The 17689-nt window shown below is 39.2% G+C and overlaps 1 protein-coding gene across 1 annotated transcript; it reads right to left on the minus strand.

The window, feature by feature from the left end:
- Nucleotides 1-329: 329 nt before the first annotated feature.
- Nucleotides 330-14219, minus strand: LOC145717083 (glutamate receptor ionotropic, NMDA 3A-like). Its single transcript, XM_081803293.1, has 3 exons — nt 14036-14219; nt 10016-10131; nt 330-1249 (listed from the first exon to the last, which is right to left on the minus strand). The coding sequence occupies exons 1-3, from the start codon at nt 14095-14097 to the stop codon at nt 1071-1073; spliced, it is 357 nt and encodes a 118-aa protein (XP_081659419.1). The 5' UTR covers nt 14098-14219; the 3' UTR covers nt 330-1070.
- Between the last annotated feature and the right edge of the window lie 3470 nt (nt 14220-17689).

Here is a 17689-nt window from a genome sequence, read left to right on the forward strand (position 1 = left end):
GGCTTGTTGATGGATGCAGAACGTGAGATGTGGGAGGCATGAAGGATCCTTGGCAGTTTCTGGAATGAGTAACTGAATGGACGGAGGCATCATTACCTAAGATGTGAAGCACAGGAGGAAAAGCAGTTTTAGGAGAGAAGATCAAAGGTTCAGTTTTTGACAAGTTAAATGTGAGATGCCTGTAGGATATTCAAGTGGGGATGTCAAACGGGAAGATAGGCATATGGTTCCGGAGCTCAGAAGCGTCTGTGTAGAAATACAAATTTGCCAAAATAGAGGATATCTGAAGTCATTATTGTTGTTGGCTGTAGTGTGTTTTTTTTTGTTGTTGTTGTTTGTTTGTTTTAATGTCTGGCTGACCTGTACTAGTTTATTTGGCTTCTCTCTTAAATACCTGAACCTATGGTTCTTGTTATATCTTTTAGTCTCCTATCTCAATTATCTACTTTGATGGTTTCTTTCTAATTACATTGTAAAGGCAGAGCACTGCAATAGAAGGATGTAGATTCTGACTATTTGTGTGCCTTGGGCAAATCACTTAGGCTCTCTAGGTATTAGCTTCTCATCTGTAAAAGAATGGTATTGGTTGTTTTCAGTTTAAAAAATCTATGATCCAGTAATCTAAGAATTACCCATAAGGTGTGTCTATTTTTCTAAACCCACAAAGGATTCATGGTTGGACCACTGGGAAATTAGCTTTGATTAGATCTTGAAAGATATTCTGAAGTCCACATCCTGTCCAGCAATTAACAGTTAAACCAAACACTATTAATGACAATCTCAGATACTATTGCTGTATTTCGAACAGCGTTTCTTCTGCGCTTGTGGATACAACATACAGAAAAAGAGTGGAAATTCAGACATTCATTCATCAAAATAACATCACGTTTTAATCGAAGACGAACTTGTCTTATTGAAAATTCCGACCGGAACAGGCACTCTTCAAGTGAAGTTAGGAGTAATGCAAATATCATGGTGAGTTCTAGTAGATGTAATAGCCTGGATTATTGACCACAGGACACATGTAACCGGATTTCTTCATAGTCTTCAAGGTAAAGCCATACAAAGCATCAACATGATCCGTACTTTTTCCTTACCTCAGTGACAGCAAAGCTTCTCTTCCCACAGGGAACCACCTTGTACCACTTGTCATGCAACACATCCATAAACCCATGTGACTTGTACTGACTGATGAGCTCGGATATATTGGAGGTCAGTGGAGAGTTGGGTGGGAGACCAATACCATACCCTAGAAGAAAATATAATCTCAGATCAGCTTTTCGTCTGAGAGGAGCCTAAGGGGCGTCACCACACTTGTGTGATATTGTCATCAGCTCTGGTACCAAGGGTAGGGTAAGCTTTCAGCATCTTTCCTTCAAAGGACTCAGAGAGGTCCAAGGTATGATGACTATGCATCTGCTGCCTCTCTGAGCAGAAGAGATGAATCTGGAAAGGAGAGAAATGGGCTGTGCACTGTGTTCCAGTGGCACACTGCATTCCAAGATAATTTTGAGATGATACCTTTGAAGACTTTACCAGGACTAGGATTCCCTATGCACCTCTCCTAGAGTCCCTCCTCTGAAACTTCAACACACAAAATTGGATTAAATATAACCTCTGGTTTATGACATTCTCTAGTCATTGGTCATGCATCACCCTCTTTTACTTTTGTCAGTTTTTTAAAATTATTATTATTTAAGACCTTTATTAACGGGTGCTTGCTGTTGGTTGACTTTTCTGAAAAAGATCAGGTTGTAAACTTTTATTACAAATTAAAAATGAGGTTCTTAAAAATCTCAACTTGACCAGATATGAAACAATTTAAAAACCTTTAAAGGTGTATTGAGAAAAACCAGGCATTTTTTTTTTTAAACACGTTTGTCATTACCAAAAAGAGACGTCTTTAGGTAAAAATAACAAAAATCCCATGCTGCATAGATAATGCAGATAGTTCTATTTTTCTGGTCAATGGGCAAAAAGCAAGCACTTAAGCTCTTCAGCTCCAATCTTTTGTTCATTTCTTATTGCTGGAATTTCATCCAACATGAAGAAATGAAGATGAAATTCCAGCAATACTTTTGTCAGTTTTTTAATAATGAGACCATGTGAACATACAGTATAGCATGAGAATTAAAACATCCACAAAAACTTGTTCCCCCCCGCCCCTCCCCAAAAGAGTCTGGTAAGACCAAGCGTTGGAGAAGATGTAGGTCCATAAGATCACTTATATGTTGCTTCTGCGAATACAAATTAATATAACCATTGTGGAAAATAATTTGCTATTTTTTTTAAAGATTTTAGTTATTTATTTGACAGAGAGAGAGAGGGAGAGAGAGAGCACAAGCAGGGGGAACAGCAGGGAGAGGGAGAAGCAGGCTGTCCGCTGAGCAAGGAGCCCGACGCAGGGCTCGATCCCAGGAATCTGGGATCATGATCTGACCTGAAGGCAGGCACTGAACCATCTGAGCCACCCAGGTGCTCCAAAATAGTTTGCTATTATTTTGTATAGTTGAACATTCATATGCTCTAAGACCAATAATTTTAAGTACATTTCTAAAGAGCTCCCCTACAACCACACCAGGAGATATGTACCAGAATGTTCTTAGAGGCACTGTTCATAATAGTAAAAATTTGGGAACAACCCAAATGTTCTTTGACAAGAGAATGGGTAAATAAATTGTGGAATATTACATAATTGGAATAGTATATAGTGTGAAACATATGAATTAGAACTACATAGGATAATATGGATGACTCCAAGCAATACTGAGTAAAAAAGATCGGTCCCAGAAGATTACAGCATGAATCCATTGTGTAAATGTAAACATATTCAAAACAAAATAGTATATTTTTAGGAATTCATATGTATGTGGCAGAAGTACAGTTAGAAGAAAAGCAAGGAACTAATAAGCCAAATATCCAGGACAGTGGTTATTTAAGGCAAGAGAGGCAGGGGAAAGGATGACGGAGGAGCACAAAGGTGGATGTAATGTGTTGTCAGAGTTTAATTAATCAGCTTGGACTATGTATCCTCGCACTATGTGGCTTTACTTCCTTCCCAAACTGTTAATTCACTGTTAAGCTCTTTGATGAGCCATGTGAAAGAGCTAATTAACTACATTTTGTCTTTAGCTATTGGACAGCATAGTCAAAAAAAGACATTTTGCCCTCAGGGTGATTGAGGAAGATAAATTAAGAGTATAGCTCGTTCTTTTTTCACTGATAAAGACTAAAAGGCTGTCAAGAATTCAAAGATACTTCATAAAAACAAATACTTGCTATAATTATTCTATCTTACAATTTATTTCCAAGGACATTAGTTTTTGTTCCGTTTTTTTATTGCATATACACAAATCCTTTTTTTAAAAAATGAGGCTTGAGATGTGTTTATAACCAATAAAAGAGAAGAAATAAATAACACAGAAAACATCTTTGAGTTTTAAAGAGCTGTATGGTTTTTTTTCCCCCTGATAATTCTGTTTGTTCCCTAACAATGGCAAATCAGGGAAGTGATGACCATTGTGGAAAATAATTTGCTATTTTTTTAAAGATTTTAGTTATTTATTTGACAGAGAGAGAGAGGGAGAGACAAGTCAGGGAATGGCAAGTCAGGGAAGTGATGACAATGTCAAGAGCATGATTAGAATTTTCCATTCAAAGAGCTATTTTGAGTGCCTACTTTGTGCCTAGTAGTTTTGGCTTGAAAAGCAAGACCAACAATAAAAGACTTTACATAGGCAGCCTGTTCTTCTGCTGATGTTATCATTAAATAACATTTTTTATAATGGGTAACTAACCATAAGGAAGTAAGCAGTTTTCTTTAGAAACTTTTATTATAATGAATGCTATTGACAACTCAGCTGCAAGTTCATTCTTTCAGTACTTATTTACATGTCAGCACAACACTAGTCATGTGTATAATAATATTCAATGACTTACTGACTCATGCATTCATCACTCACTCATTCAACAAATATTTACTGAGTGACTAGGCACTGTGTTAAGCGATCAGGATTTAGCAGTGAACAAGACAGATACAGGCCCTGCCATCATTGAGTGTATACGCTATTAGGGAGATAGCTATTATTGCACTATGTAATGATTATTTCATTACAAGTGAGATAAATGCCATGAGAGAGAACTGGGGCATATATAACATATAGTAGGAGGACTTGGAACTATCTGATGGAAGTGGGTTGATCTTCAGGATAACTAGACCAGGTTTGCTGAATATTACTGTATTTCCCCCCTGAGGCAATAATTTTCAACAACAATTTCTGATATGTATTGAGAGATTACCAAATACTATGCACTATAGTAAACTTTGTATGTACCTTATACCATTTTGTAGATCATGCACTAGACTAAGATTGTAGACTAGACTGTGGTATGTAGTTGAGTTAAATCACTCTGGAAATTTAATAACAAGAACTAGAATATATTGAGTCCTACTGTGTACCAGATAATATTCCACACGTGTCTAATCCCTATAAGAACTTAAGCGTGATATGTATTACTTTAGGACTTAAAGAGTGAATAATAAACTGCCCAAGGTCACGAGCTCGTAGGTGGCAAAGCTAGCATTTGAAAGTACGTCTGTTTGAGTCTAAAACCAATTCTCTTTCCACTGTGTCCAGAGTAGCATGTGACCAAGACAAGGGAATACTTGGCCTATTTCCTCCCCTCCAACACAGGCTCTATCACTGAAATCATGTTGATGTAATCTCCCCAAACCAGGCAATTCAGTAAAAAAACCACAATCATCTAAACTGACAGTTGGTTTTCAGCAGACAAAATATATATTATTCATGGGCAGATTTTGTTTATAAACTTTTCAGTAAGTTGTGGAAATAAACTGTAAGTGCTGCCCTACCTGGTACATGATGTTACATAGAAGAGAAATTAACTAGCAAGGACACCCCCTGACTATACTGTTTCTTCTAAAAATCGTCTCAAAGCCAACAATTCCAGCCCAGCTTAGTGTAATAATGGCAGAAATGTTTTCACTTGATACGCACTTATTGCACACCTATTCATCCATTCATTAATTCCACAAACATGTGTTGAATGCTTATTCTGTGCCAGATACCCCGCCGAGGGCTCTAGAGGTTTCCAAGTTAACTCAGACACCAATTCTATCCTTATGAAGCTATGGGGGCGATGAGGCAGACATAAATAACTAGACAACATGGGAGAAAGTTACAGTACTTTTCTGGAAAACAAGACAGATGATGCATAAATTCAATAAAGGTCAAATATGAAAACCAGATGCAATGAGGAGGATGGATACAACTTTATGGAGTTCAGAGGAATGAGAACTTGCTACCCGATGGGAGGATGAGAGGAGGCATCTTAGATTGATTCTTGATAGTGGCATTTGGGGTAGATGAGACAGAAATATGTGATGCAAAGTTTAAAAAGCTGGAATTAATACTTATGATAAATCTATATAATTCTAAGAATAGAATTTTTGGCACTACAACAAAAGTATTAAAAATGCCTTAGGGAAAAAGCTATGTTGAAGTTGCAGGGACATTTATAAAAAACTGCTACATAGGAAATAATAAATATTAAATCACTCTACTCCACCACGTCAAGGTTAATTTGCAATTGACTGCTAAAAATAGATTACTGTCCTTTTAAATTCTCTAATTTAATACATATATTAAGTATTGACATTTAAATGATTATTAGCATCAATAATAGTTATTATGAGCTAATTAAAACAAACTCTGCATATAGAACCAGGGGAGAAATTTCTCATAGGAAAAAAAGTTATGTGGTGATTAGATGAGGTATTTGTTAAAAGACATAAAAATCCATTTTATTCAGAAACATAAAATAGTAAAACTTTGAAGGTTTCATTTCTGTTCTTCTCTTTATTGGTTGCTTTTCAAATTTGATGGTGTTCATTGGTCAAAGAATTCTTATTTTTAAATTGCTGACTCAACCTAGCAGCCTGAGTTGTTTTCATTATCATTAGAAACGTGGCTTTGCAATAAAGACGAGGTTGACTATTTTGTGGTTGATGGATGAAGCAAAATGGAATCCTTCAACCCTAAAGATGAAGGCATCAGGCACCCTGGAAATTGGATACAGCTTAATAGCCCAAGAGAACAATTTTCAGAACAGAATCCTGATCTTTTCCCCATGGATAAATCAGCTTTACTCAGCTAAGAGTGGGGGAAATATATTTTGGCTAGTTAGAAATTCATAGACTAAAAGAATCTTCCTGAAATGTAGTTGGGTAATAGATATTTTGAAAATGAGATCTTAGATAGGGTTAAAAAGGCTTCAGGAAAGAAAGATTAATTCATTTTTGCTGTTTGTCCTTGGAATACCACATTTAGCTACTCTGGGGCAATGGTTGAGAACATATTGTAATAGCCCCAACTGTAGAGTAGACTTTAAAAATGGGTTTCCCTTACCCCCACCACACGAGAGTGGAAGAGAAGTGTGTGGGAGAAGCTGAGATATGTGAGGGCTATCTATCCTAGGATAATTTTCTGGGGAATCAGTCTCAGTCTATTAATTCAATATACTGAATAATAACAATAATTTACTGGGTACTCCGTGCTTGTCCATGCTTCACATACATTATTTCACTTAACCTTCACAACTCCACTCTAGATTGGTAGTCATAGACCCATTATGCAGATGAGGGGCCTGAAGAACAGATAAAATGACTTGTCCCATGGGGCATAGTGAGTAACAGCAACTCTATTCTCACCCAAGTGCTTGGACTCCAGAGCCAGTGCTCCAAGCACTGTATTAAATAATTAGTGGGAAGCAAGTAAAAGAACAAACTCAAAAAACATGCAAAGATCTTTGGCAGAAAGGTCACAAATCATTACCGTGCTGTTCCATTACTCTTTCTTCCCGTTTGACCTTTATTGTCAGCTAACTCCAATGCATAAATTTGGGACACGTATTCATTTATCTTAACACTTTTTTTTTTTAAATTTTTTTGTTTGTTTGTTTGTTTTATTTATTCATGAGAGTCAGAGAGAGATAGAGAGAGGCAGCGGCAGAGGGAGAAGCAGGCTCCCCGCCTAGCAGGGAGCCCGATGCGGAACTCGATCCCAGGACTCTGGGATCATGACCTGAGCCGAAGGCAGACGCTTAACCATCTGAGCCACCCAGGCGTCCCAACAGTTTCTTTTTTTCCAGAGCACACTATACGTCTTTGTGTCCCTGGTGGAAGGTATTTAACATGACAAAAGACTTTCCACAGGCTTCTGAATTCTTTTTTTTTTTTTTTTAATTTTTTTTTTTTTTTAAGACTTTATTTATTTGCGAGAGAGACAATGAGAGACAGAGAGCATGAGAGGGAGGAGGGTCAGAGGGAGAAGCAGACCCCCTGCTGAGCAGGGAGCCTGATGTGGGACTCGATCCTGGGACTCCAGGATCATGACCTGAGCCGAAGGCAGTCGCTTAACCAACTGAGCCACCCAGGCGCCCCAGGCTTCTGAATTCTGAAGAGTTTCGGTTTGCTGTGCTGAGTCCTCAGGAAAAGGTTTCAAACTCAAAGTGGAGCCACTGGCTCACACTGGCCCCACCTTTACCTTTTAAGCCTAAATAAATGCAGAATGGTGGAGTTGGGATGGGTGAGCAGTTGTCACAAGGAGCTGGTGTGATATCAATACTATATAAAGTGAATGTACATTCAACCTGAAGCAATCAATGGACTCGCCCTTCCCTCCTAAGTTCCTGAAGCCAGGGAAGCACCTGGGAAAGTATATGCAGTTATCAGGGTCCCTTGATGAACTGCATCATGCATCAGTCTGTGAACTGGATACTTATTTCAAATTTAACCTCATGAGTTACATAATAGGTAATACACCATCTATTACATAACTGTTATTACACAGGGATACAGATACATCTATAAAACATTCCTGTAAGCTAAAAGGGTAAGAATTGTTCGTAAATTGCTTTCATGACATTTTTATGCCTCTAAAGTCTGATTAATCAATAAGTCCACATTTTTATAAGTTCAAGAAACATAAATGTTGTCAAAGCATATGATATTTTCAAAAATTTCATCGAGAGAAATATTCCCAAAAATTTATGAGATTAACATTTTTTTTAAAAAGCAGTGATCGAGACTTTTGCTGGTGTCTCTGTCACATTGCTGTTTGTAACTTGTAAGTATCCTCCCTTTGTGTTTCACCAAGTTCTGTTTTCAGGCTGTGAACTTGGTGCCAGGGGCGGTACTGAATTAAATTTTCTGATTTGCACCTCACCCAGAATAAACCAGCAGTGGTTTTTTTTCTTTTGAATAAACCAACAATGAGGGGAATGCTTTCTATTCAAATCGGTGGTCTTTCTGTTCTCTTGCCGAAGAGCTCTTTCATGCACCATTTTGTGCTTATCCCCTTTGAAAACAGTGTGGTGTGTGGGGATGATGGGAACTGTAAGACACTCAGTCTCAGGAGCACAGATGGCAATGTAAACAGGAAACTAGTGGGGAGTTAATTGTGTGGCATCTGGCACTGGGGTCTAGCAGAGGCAAACAAGCCATCTCACCACTGTCTTTTGACAAGATAGGGTTGCCCCCTGAAGACAAAGGTGGAGAATGGAGTCCCTCGTTCTTATGCCCGCTACAAATGATTCATTGTTAGTAGCTGCTAAAGGCAGAAGGGACCTCAATTACCCAGTACATCTAGGACAGAAAAAAAATGTAACATCCTTTCCAGATCCCCAGATGCCACAAAAAAAATGGGAATTTTTCCATTGTTACATCAAAATGGGGTTATATGATAAATGTCCTTTTGGTTTTCTTGCCTTCTTTGTCTTCTTCTTCTTCTTTTTTTTTTTTTTAGACTTTTCTATCTCAGATTGTAGTTTTAATAGAAGACAACTACCACTAAATCTCTCTCTTCCCTGAGTTCTATCCCTGGTTCAGGTGGAGGTCACTTTGCCTGGAGAGAAGATTGATTTCTCTTAGGAGAGGCTCAAAGAAACAACATCAGCTCTTACATTCTCATTCATCATAAAAACAAAGACTGAAGTAAAAAATTTGCTGATATGTTTAGGGGAGGCAGAGACCAACTGTGGCTGGGAAACTGAAATCAGAATAGTTTTGATATGCTAGTTAACATACGGAAAAGCAGAGTTTTCTGGAAATAGGACTTGGGCACCCTCATGGGATTGTTTCAAGTCAAAGTGTTTTCTGACAAGTGAGCACGGCTATCATGAGAGCCAGCATGTACTGTCAGAGAAGGGAAGCTGGGAATTGGGAGATGTGAAATTTGCTGGTTCAGACTATCAGCTCCATATATCAACTGTTGTCCAGAATGAAAGGAGCAACTGACAAAGCAATCCTTCTTTGGCCCTGAAGTTTGATTGATTGGTTGATCAAGTTGGGAGCAAAAATTTGCTGTCAGTGGGGGAGAAAGGCAAACCTGAAATCCCAAACAAGGTTTTGTTTAGGACTCTTAAAGGTTACTAAGATACAGAAGGAGATTTCTTTTTCTATTGTTTTCCCACCTAGTGGAAAAAACATTTATTTAGGAACCATGAGATTTGGATTCTAATTCCAGTATTATCATTTAATTGTGATTATGAAAAAATGATGTAATGTCCCTGGGCTTTCTTGTGGATAAATGGAGTAGATTGGCTTAGATCAACATTGCGGTCCTTCCAGTTGTAGAATGCGATCATTCTAGTTTTTGCATCAGATTAATCACAGGAATTAGAAAATACAGATTAAATCAAAATTGGACTCCCCATTTGTTATACTATGCACTATTCTCAGATATCTGAGGCAACATCATCTGGGTAACAACAATGTTTGTTGTTGTTTTTCAAACAATTGGATAAATAAATTTTTATGGAGTAGGTGAAAAATAAATTCCTAGCTTCAGCAACTTGATAGCTAAGCTTATGAGTTGAAGATGAAAACAAGGGAAGATGAATAGCTTTTTGCTCTGACTCTGGCATTTATGACTTGCTTGGTTGGCAAACTGAGCATATCCTGAGTTAAAGTGAATCAAGAGTGACTAGCTCATACCTTCTATAGCAAATGGCTTCCCCACGGTTAGAAGTTTGCAGTCAGCATCTATTGACACTTCATAATCCAGAAGGGCTTTGTCCATGATGAAGGCGTCTAGTTTCTCTGGATCATTCCTATATTTAAGACCAAGAGAAGAAAAGAGAAAAATGATTCATTAATAGACAGGAGGTTGACAGCTGGCTTTTGTTTAGGGGACAGAAACCTGGAAAGAAAGGGCAGCCCAAGCTAGGTAGCTGCTGACTCAGCCTTGTTGACATCTCACTGACCCATGGAGAATAGACCAGGGGAAACAGACACTCTTCTAAGACAGCATGACATCTTTCCAATGAGTTTATCTACCAATTCCTTTTATTACTTCTAAATCCAACAATAAACCCAGAGTGACTGAATTGAATGGGAAGGTTCATTTCTCTTACATTAACTGAGTGACTCGTTTGTGCGAGGCACAGTATTGCTTGTTCTCCACACACTGTATCACTCATAATGGCTGTGAGGTGGGTGGTATTGGTATTATCCCATTTTAGCAGATGAGGAAATTGAGGCTTCAAGAGTCAAAGTAACTGGATCCAGGTTACATAGCTAGTAAGTGTGGGAGTCATGTGATCTCGTTAATCAATATGTGGAAATTTTTATTTCTTTCTGTCATGATCACTATCATATTCTTCAGCAATCAGGTATCATTTCATATTTAGGAATACATAATAAGGAAATACAAATATGAGACCTAGCAGTCCTGGGGAAAAGGGAGTTGAGAGGTCTCTTTAAAGTCCATGGGCTAGCATTCATTACCTGGAGGGGGAAGCATAGGTAATAGATCTTAGTGATCTGCTCTACTAATATATCTCCAGAGATTCATGTTTCACTCCCATCCTAGGAGGCAATTCAGGCAGGAATCATTTAAGGTAGGTGTCCCTGGCTTGTTATCAGTGAATCAGATGTGGACTGGGCTCAAGATGCCAACAGATGCCTTGTGCATCCTTCATGTGTTCTTCCCATTTTTTAAATGTAGGCACAGAAACGGTCCAGAGGAAGGTATGTCTCAGCACCGGCAGAGTTCCCAATTACAAAGGAGGCAAGGAAGGGGCGTTTTAAAAGGAACCGTTTAAGCTGTATGCAATGACTATTGTTTTCAGCCACCTCAAATCCTTTTTGGAAAGGTGTAGGATATACAGCCATTTAAGAAAGGCTTTCTGACCTCAGGACTGTCCAAACATCTTGGCAAAGAGAACAACTCTTCTCTATTCCATCTAGACTCAGTCATTCCTGTCTCAGAGCCAAAAAGGAGTCTATTGGAATTCATAGAGTGGAGTGGCCTTAAACTCAGAATAGAACAAGGCTAGGGACCATCAGAAATCTAAAAAAGAAAGACACACTTAGACACCTCATCATCAGTTCGAAGGAAGTACATATTTACATGGATGGCTTTGTCTGCCATACATTGACACAGAGTAAATAGGCCAACTTCCCTTTTCTTGATGCCAGTGACTTCTACTCTTCCAGCCTATTCAAAATGCATTCCCTTTTCCAGGGGTATTGGATGGAAGTCATAATGAGATCTCTGTTTAACTTTAACCAAAATAAAAACATCTCCCAGCTCCACAGCTGTGGGAAGCTTCAGAAAGGGTTGAGGATGTGAACTGTCTCCTAGGAGCTGATGATGAGGAAGCTTAATGGAATCTTGGCAATAAAATAAAAATCAAGCTGAAAGATGTTTCTCCAATAAAAGTTTTACTGCCACAGTAACAAAATGTACCTTGGGAGCTACACAACAACTAGTCACCATTTACCAGTACTCTGCAAATATCTGAAGTAGCAATGGCAATAGAAAAAATCGGGGTTCAGTTTTTCTAAGCAATAATTACTGAGGTCCAGTTTCAGTGGTATCCTTAAATAATTACTCCTGATTTTGGACTGCAAAGTGAAGTTAGTTATGACAGGTCTCTCTTGCATAGGAAGGCAAGAAGCAATTAGCTCACAGACTCCCATGGGGCCCTGAATCACTGGTGAGGAAGTGGATGGGTGTGATCCAGGTATAAGCAGCTTCTAGACTAGCTGAATCATCCTTCCAGTTGGCAGGTTCCCCAGGTGTTTCTCCCACTATGGAATCATGCTCTGCCTTTTTGAGAATTCATTTAATCATACATATGCCACAAAATAATACATATGCCACCCTAATACATATGCTCATAAGTGACTCTGGAGGTGTGTTCGGCAGGTTAGGGCTCTGGGATATCAGGGGGATAATATGAGGACTGTGGTTTCTTGGAGTGGTGGCTAAGAGCATAGGCAGTGACTGGGACCAAACATGGAGAGAGAAGCCCAAAGACAAGAAGTCAAGAGGGCACGAATGGTAAGTTTTGCCCATATTCCAATGTCACCTCCATCAGCGAATCACCTGGAGAGCTTGTTAATATGCAGTCTCCGGGATGGGGCCTGGCAGTCTGCATTTCTCACAAACTCCCAAGTGCTAACGGGAACGTGGATGCTGCTGGAACATAGACTATTCTTTGAACATCAAAGACCTACTTTTCTGTTGTGGTTCCTAGACTGTCCTGCAACAGCAAATGGATTCTAGAGACCTGGTTCTGGTCCTGACTCTGCCACTTGCTGGCTATATTACCGTGGACAAGTTGCTTCCTTCAGATCTCAGTTTCTTCACTGGTGCCTGCTTTTTTAACGACTCCATCTCTCCAGGCTAGAGTGGTGACAACCCGGAGTATTGGACCCTTCTCAGGTGAAGCCTCCAGAATAAATGAATACCCTGAGTGGAGTGGAACCAGGGACTACCACGGTAGTGGTGCATCTCGCTCTTTTCACACTGCCAGAAAGGCCCGCTTTGTCAGCGATTACTATCTAGCGGGGAGCCATTGCCATCCCCCTGACATCTTCTTCTCTCTCTCAGCCGTGAATTTGACTGAAGAAGAGAATACAGAAGAGGAGCTGGAAGGCAAAGGAGCACTCAACTCTGTTAGAGAAGGACTCTAACATTTTAATGTTCTTGCAAAACCAAAAGTGCCATTTCATAGTGCAAAAGTAGCATTTCATCCTACATAACTTTGCAAATCTGAGAGCACAAGCCTTCCTCTCTAGACTCTATAAAAGCCCATAAGGAGTATTAGGGTCCTGTCACCAGAGCTCTTCAGAAACATATTAGCTCTTACGTCTCATACAATTATTTATTTGTTTCCCTTCTCCCCTAAAAGAGAATTTGAGGTGGCAAGTCCTTCTGTCCATTGGGAAGATTACTGTGGTTGGCCATAGATAAAACCAGAGTCCTGGGGCTGCATGAGTTTAGGGATTGGGGGCTTGGACATGTGTCCTTGTCCTGGGACTATCAGGCACAAGGGAGAGGACTGCTCACCCTCACACTGTGGTGTGGTGCTTATCCTTCTCCCAGGCGGACTAGATGAGCAGATCCATAACTACACCACCCTCCTTTGCATTCAGCTTTGCTGAATTACAGGCTCTGATAATCTGCCATGGCAATGTGATTGCTCTTGATTGCTTCTCATAAATTCTGATGAGAAGGATGCAGGCATGGGAATCATTGCCTTTTATCTTATTTCCCGTCTACAGGAAATCTCTAAGATAAATTCCATTTCCTTGTGGCAAGAGGAGACAGTCCATGGGCTTAGAGATTCACTGTGAAGGAAAGGGCTGCTTTGGGACACTTTATCCTTTGGCCACATTCCCTGAGTGTTTGATCATTTCAGCACCATTGTTTTCTCAAGTGATGTCAAGCCAACATTTACTTCCCCCACCATCTGCTACACTAATGCCCCCACGGGCACTTTGAGCAAAGCTACTGCCAACTGGGGATGATGCAGGTAACTAGTAATCTAGGTCACATAATTAAATGCACACTATTCCATACTGCCTTCTCGCTCTCACACAGTGTGAGGTATTACTGAACACACAGTGGGTATACTTAGCTGTCATTTTAAAAAACCAACAAATACAGTAGCTAAGACTTCTCTCTCGGTGAGAACTTTCTGGACCCAAGAGGTTGACACTCACTTCAGATACTCCACTCCATCAGGGGTGGCTGGTACATTGTACCTTCTCATATACTCATGCATCTCTGGGAAGCTTTGCCTCACATAATCTTCAGCACTGCTTTCCCGGACAGTTCCAAAGCGGAAGCCTTGAGAGGGATGATGTAGCTATGAGGGAGAAAGAAATGTCTTTAATACAAATTATTCTTAGGATTGTTTTCAAAAATTATCTCTTCCATCACTCTTTGGAATTGATTAGTGATTTAGAACTTTTCAAACACACAGCGATATAAACACCTACACAGAAATGTACAGACATGGACATACTCTTTCATACCCCAGTTTTCACGTAAGTAATTGTTCCATCTTCAGAAGCAAATGTATAGAAACAACAAACATAAAACATAAAACAGTTTTCTGCTTTATGCTGAAACTTATCAGAATTCTTTAGACACTATAAATTGGCATGCAGAACCAGCCTCATTATTATAAATTGCATATTGGAGAAAGTATAAAGACAATAAATTAAAGGCTGTGCTTCTCCTTGGTTAGAACTACACAAAGACCAAGTTAAAACCCTGTATCTTGAGACTGAAACACACCTGACCCAAAGTAGTGAATACATCCCTTTTATGTTTATCCATTTTATGCTGTATTTTAAGTTTGTTGAATTTATTTTTGGTGTAATTATGAAATTATCTCTTTCCTTTAGATAACTGTAACTGTATTTTCCAGTGCTGAGTCATGCTACATATTTGCCCAAATGGAATGGGATATAAGGCACTTAGGAGTCACAGAGGAGAAGGGCAGCCGGGGTAGACCCACTACTATAGTTCTCCAGGGTATAGGACCTTGCAGTGAGAAGTAGCACATGTGCTCTGCAGAGCTTTTCTGTCACTAAAGGATAATAAAGATATAGCACATGCAACATTATTATTTGTGAAAGGTGTACAGAAGTGTTAATGTAGCATCTAGACTTAACATTATTTCCAATATAAGAATGAATTGGGATTGGGCTGTGTTATAAAGAGAGTTGAATATCCTGTAGTCAGGAGTATTTTAGAGAGGCAACTTCTCCACAATTGTCACATTAGATTTCCTGCACTTCTTTGTTCTACTTCATGTTAACAGATTTGATGTCATTGCTTCTGACTTGAAGTCCTGGGACAGGAATCCATGGATGGGCTTTGTGGAGTTTATAAAGCTCCTGAAATTGTAGGCAGCATTTTATGTAACTATGTTTGTAATTGTCTTCTTTTTTTTTATTTATTTGACAGAGAGAGACACAGAGAGAGAGGGAACACAAGCAGGGGGAGTGGGAGAGGGAGAAGCAGGCTTCCCGCAGAGCAGGGAGCCTGATGCGGGGCTCGATCCCAGGACCCTGGGACCATGACCCGAGCCGAAGGCAGACGCTTAACGACTGAGCCACCCAGGCGCCCCTGTAATTGTCTTCTATGAGGAAAATAGTACAGTTTCATTTTTTAATAATTAGGTTTTCAAGTTGTTCAGAACCCCAAAAGGTGAAGAACTTGCTGAATATGGTAACAACTTATATTTGAGTTAGTTTTGTCAAAAATCTAACAATATGGCAATAAGTTGATAATAATTAATAAATAAATTACATGGCACATCCTTATAGAATATTATGCAATGTCTAAATCATGTTTTGAAGCATATTTAATAAAACAAGGCAAATGTTTGTATGACAAATGGAGAAAAAGCTTTTGTATGTTATGATCAAATTAAATATCTACATAATTACTTTAAATGTTATGATCCCCAACATATATGTCACACACACACACACGCACACACACACACACACACACACAGACCCCTTGGAAGAAGATGTATCAAGATATTAACAATGATTGTCCCATTGGTGGTGAAATGACAGGTGTACTTACTTATTTACAGATTTACAGAAACATGTCTCATGTTTATAAATAGAAAAAAGTTTATTTTATGAACAGCAAAGCAAATCCCTCACTGATTTATTCAACATTTATTGAGGGCCTACTCTGTACTACTTTCAAAGTTACTGGGGCCACAAAGGTAAATTCCCTGCAATCATTGCCACATAGGAACTCACTACCTGGTTGTCTATGATGTATTTTGGAGATGCCACGGTTGAGTAGGTGATTAGGCATACCCTTGTGTTTAATGTAATTGTTCCATACACTGAATAAATTCTAATGTTCTGTGCCAGCATAACCTCAATGAGGCATCAACAATAATAACAATAGCTAACATTTACTGAATATTTATTATGTGCCAGACATGGTATTTAGTGCTTTACATGCATTATCTTGTTTATTTCTCATGATAGCTTCATGAAGAGGACACTGTTATTACTTCCTTTTTAAAGATTAGTGGACTGAAGCTCAGAGAAGTAAAGTAACTGGCATAAGATCACACAGAAGTAGTAGAGACTGAATTAGAACCAAAGTCTATCTGATTCCAAAACTCTTGTTATTATCAACCACATCACCCTGCCTTGCAGCTCATGGAAGCAACTGGAGAGAAAATGTTTATTAGAATAAACTCATTAGTCTTTTAAAATATTCACCTTATGCCTTAGGCCCCCCTTAGCATTCTCACAGTAGCAAATTCCAGCCCACACAAATCTAACAGCATTCTGTCTGCCCAACACTTACTCATTTTTTTTTTAAAGATTTTATTTATTTATTTGACAGAGAGAGACACAGCGAGAGAGGGAACACAAGCTGGGGGAGTGGGAGAGGGAGAAGCAGGCTCCCCCACTGAGCAGGGAGCCGGATGTGGGGCTCGATCCCAGGACCTGGAATCATGACCCGAGCGGAAGGCAGACGCTTAACGACTGAGCCACCCAGGCGCCCCAACACCTACTCATTTTTTAAGGCCAAGATCAAGACTTGGTCTTTGAAATCTCTGGTCTTATCTAGCTTCACTCTCCTATCTTGAATAAAAACAAAAACAATTTACTGCTTATTTATTGTGCTGGTACAGTATCTTGCATATGTAGTCTAATATGTAGTCTAGCTATTTATGTAACCATATTTCACACTTCTCATGCATTACCTCTTTGATCCTCCCAAGATACTTAGGAGGTATTTCTATTATCTTCCTTTTATAGATGAAGAAACTAAAGATCAGAAAGTTTGTCATTTGCCCAAAGTTATAGAGCTAGTAAATGGTGGACCTGGGATTTGAACCCAGGCAGTCTGATGGAAAATAGTGAGTTTTTGAACACTGTGAACATCACTTCTGATACTATGTTATACTGACTCTTGGTATGGTCATTACAAAACTTGCTACTTACGTGTCTGGCAGTGAGCTAAGGGCCTTAAATATTTTTAATTCCCACAATAATCCTGCAAGATAGATATTTTCATGTTTTACAGATTAAGATGCTGAGGTTTGGGTAGTTAAAGTGACAAATTCTCAGTAATTAGCAAGACTCAGCCCATGTTCTTTTTCCCAACATGCAGACTGAATTATTTATTTGCATATCAGAGACCTATATGACACTTGGCACCTGACAGGTGTGCTATATGTGTTTGCCAAATTAACTCACTTTACACTTGTCTTATTCTCTCTCCACCCACCTGACTTCTCTCAGCTTTCAGCACTTCCCTAACTTGCTGTCTGTGCGGCACCCTCCTTCCATAAGCCTTCACAGTACACATAATTTTCT

Source organism: Leptonychotes weddellii, chromosome 14, assembly GCF_054177405.1.
Source record: "Leptonychotes weddellii isolate Sample4059 chromosome 14, ASM5417740v2, whole genome shotgun sequence".
In the NCBI taxonomy this organism is placed as follows: Eukaryota; Metazoa; Chordata; class Mammalia; order Carnivora; family Phocidae; genus Leptonychotes; species Leptonychotes weddellii.